General features: G+C 68.0%; 1 protein-coding gene across 8 annotated transcripts in view; it reads left to right on the top strand.

The window, feature by feature from the left end:
* LOC135111413 (adenomatous polyposis coli protein-like) overlaps positions 1-2,500 on the top strand; it is a 364,965-nt gene that overhangs the window by 294,763 nt on the left and 67,702 nt on the right. Inside the window, exon 1 of one of the 8 annotated variants that reach the window (XM_064024677.1) lies at positions 1,050-1,903. The exons of the other annotated variants lie outside the window; for them this stretch is intronic. Within the exon in view, the coding sequence (XP_063880747.1) occupies positions 1,127-1,903 (777 nt within the window). The 5' untranslated portion in view covers positions 1,050-1,126. Of the gene's footprint in view, positions 1-1,049; positions 1,904-2,500 lie in introns of those variants that run through there. 8 annotated transcript variants of the gene reach the window in all.

The raw sequence follows: 2,500 nt of genomic DNA, 5'->3' as shown, positions 1-2,500 counted from the left end.
GCAGAAGCACGGGCTCCGAGGGCAGCACTCTGCGGCGGCGGAGGCGCGGCACCGCACGCAGCAGCGCCTCCACGCAGGACCCCCACCGGCTCTCACTCCGAGCTGCCGGACTGTACCATTCCGCCAGATAAACGTGTATCCGTCAGGGACCCACGAGGCGCCGCCCGCCCAGCACGAGGAGCCGCCGCCCCGCAAGGACCTGACGGGCAGCATCCCCGGCGCCTCCCTCCTGCTGAAGCTGGTGATGCCAAGAGAGAAGCGCTCCAGCAAACACTCCGGGGGCTCCCCGCCTCACGAGGGAGCCCTTCAAGGGTCCGCCCCCTCGCATGGCCGCAGCCCCTTCCTCCCCCCCGGTGCCGTGGTTCTGGCCGCCGCTGCGCCACATCGAGGCCATGACCTCCCTGCATTCTGTCTTCCCTGGGGCAAAGGGGCCGCCATCCCCAACCCAGCCCCAGGTGCCAGGGTGTGGCCGCGGGGGGCGGGGAGGCGGAGGCCCCGGGGGGCCTGGCCATGTTCCCGGGCGATGTAGTGCCTTTTCCTCCACGGGCGGCGCCGCCAGTGCCCCCGCCAGGTGCAGGGGGACCAACTGAGCCTGTCCAGCCTGAACAGCAGCCTTGCAGGACACACGTATGAGCAGGTGAACTTCGTGATCGAGCCGCCCATCTGTGAGTACCGCGAGCACGAGTATGAACTCAGCAAGTCTGTGTCTGAGGACATCCATTCTTATCATATTGATAAGGAGGACGTCATGCCCAAAGAATCCTACTTCGTCCCGCGACGCAGCAGCGACAGTCGCGTGGCGGAGGTGGCGGAGCGGCGGACCCGACGAACCTCGCGCCGGAAGAGGAAGAAATCCCGCTGCGCCGCGACCATCACGGACGAGTCCCTGGTGGGGGGAGTGCTACCCCGGGGGCCTGCTGTGCCCCGAAGAGCAGGCGTCACCGGAAACACAGGGCCTTGTCCACAGTGACGACGACGAGCCAGGCGTCCTGTCCTCCCCCGCCACGCCGCCGTTCTCCCCGGCGGTCAGCTTGGCTCACCGCGAACCTGCGGTGGGTCGTCCACGACCTGCAGCAGCAGCAGCAGCGCGCTGGGCGAGCGTCACGTGGCCACGCTAGAGAAGCCCATGACGCTGGTGTCAGAAACCACCCTGGAGCTGGGCCGCTCCCCGTCAGTATCTCCTCCCCTGCCAGAGTGTTCAGCAGCGCTCGTGTCCCCACATGACCCTGCGGCGCCCACCCAAGACGCCGCCTTCATCCACCGCTTGCTGACCCTCGTGAAAGAGGACGGCTCGCAGAGCAGTTGCTCGGGCGGGCCGGCGCCTCCCGACACCCGCCACAACATCCGCCGGCGCGGCGTGTACGTGCCCGCGGACACCGAGTCTGACACCGGCGTGACCTCGGAGCCCGAGCCCAGCAGGGGACCACGAGTGACCCCCAGCCCGGATCCCCGCAGCGAGGGGGACATCCGCTGGCCCCGCAGAACTTCCCTGGCGACCTCCGTGCCAGAGAGGCGTCTGTGCCCCGTGCACGGCGCGTCCAGCCCCCATCAAGCGAGCCTCGCCGCGGCGTCACAGAGGCGGCGCCTCCGCCGAGCCTCTTTGCCCGTCCCCGTCCCGCAGGAACCCCGGCCGTCCTTCTTCCAGCGCCTCCGTCGGTCCCTCCGGCGGAGTAGAAACGTGGAGCCGCTGATCGCGGAGTTACCCAGCCCTGCTGACGTGCTCGGCGCCGAGGACATGGTGCCCGCGGCGGCGTCCGAGGACCCGCTGCCCCCGCCTGGGGTCGCCTGCTCCTGTCCAGACCCCGTGGAGGAATTTCGGCGGTTCCGGCCACGCCTGGGGTCCGTGGTAACGGTGGGCAGCAGCGACGAGGACGACAGGCGGCCTCACCCTCCAACACCGCAGGTAACACACCCTCGCGCCGCCCACCTGTTCCTCGGCCTTTAATGGTCGCCTTCTATCATGTTTATTTTTTTTGCTTTTTGCTTTCCTTTTTCCTCACCAGTAATTACCTGCCGCCGCATGCCGCCGCCTCGCCTCGCTCCCCACACGGCACAGCCAAGTTGGCGGCGAGCACCAGGCGCCGCACGGCTTCCTGGCGGCATCAGGCAGGGAAATTACAGGTCGCCGCGACGTGCCGGGAATGGGAGTGGCGGCGCCCAGGGAGAGGCGCTGCGACGCCCACCTCGCCGGGGCTTCCGAGACCTCCCGGCGGCATTTTCCTGTTTTTAATCGATGAGTCTGTGTTATTATCGCGCTTAATTATGGCCCCGCGCCAGCCTTGATTCACGCCGCCACGCCCCGCACACGTCCTGCCACGAGACTGGCCGGCGTGAAAATCTCGGGCTGCGCCTCGCGGTGCCTCGCCCTTGTGGCGGCCCGCGGCGCCCACCCAGCGGCCTCCCCTTAAGGCACCGTGCCTGTGTGTGTGTGTGTGTGTGTGTGTGTGTGTGTGTGTGTGTGTGTGTGTGTGGCATCTCGGTGGTTACATCGCTGTCCTGG

The sequence above is a fragment of the Scylla paramamosain genome, chromosome 22, assembly GCF_035594125.1.
Source record: "Scylla paramamosain isolate STU-SP2022 chromosome 22, ASM3559412v1, whole genome shotgun sequence".
Taxonomy (NCBI): Eukaryota; Metazoa; Arthropoda; class Malacostraca; order Decapoda; family Portunidae; genus Scylla; species Scylla paramamosain.
Note: the sequence above shows the minus strand (reverse complement) of the source record. Positions and strands in the feature narration are given on the sequence as shown.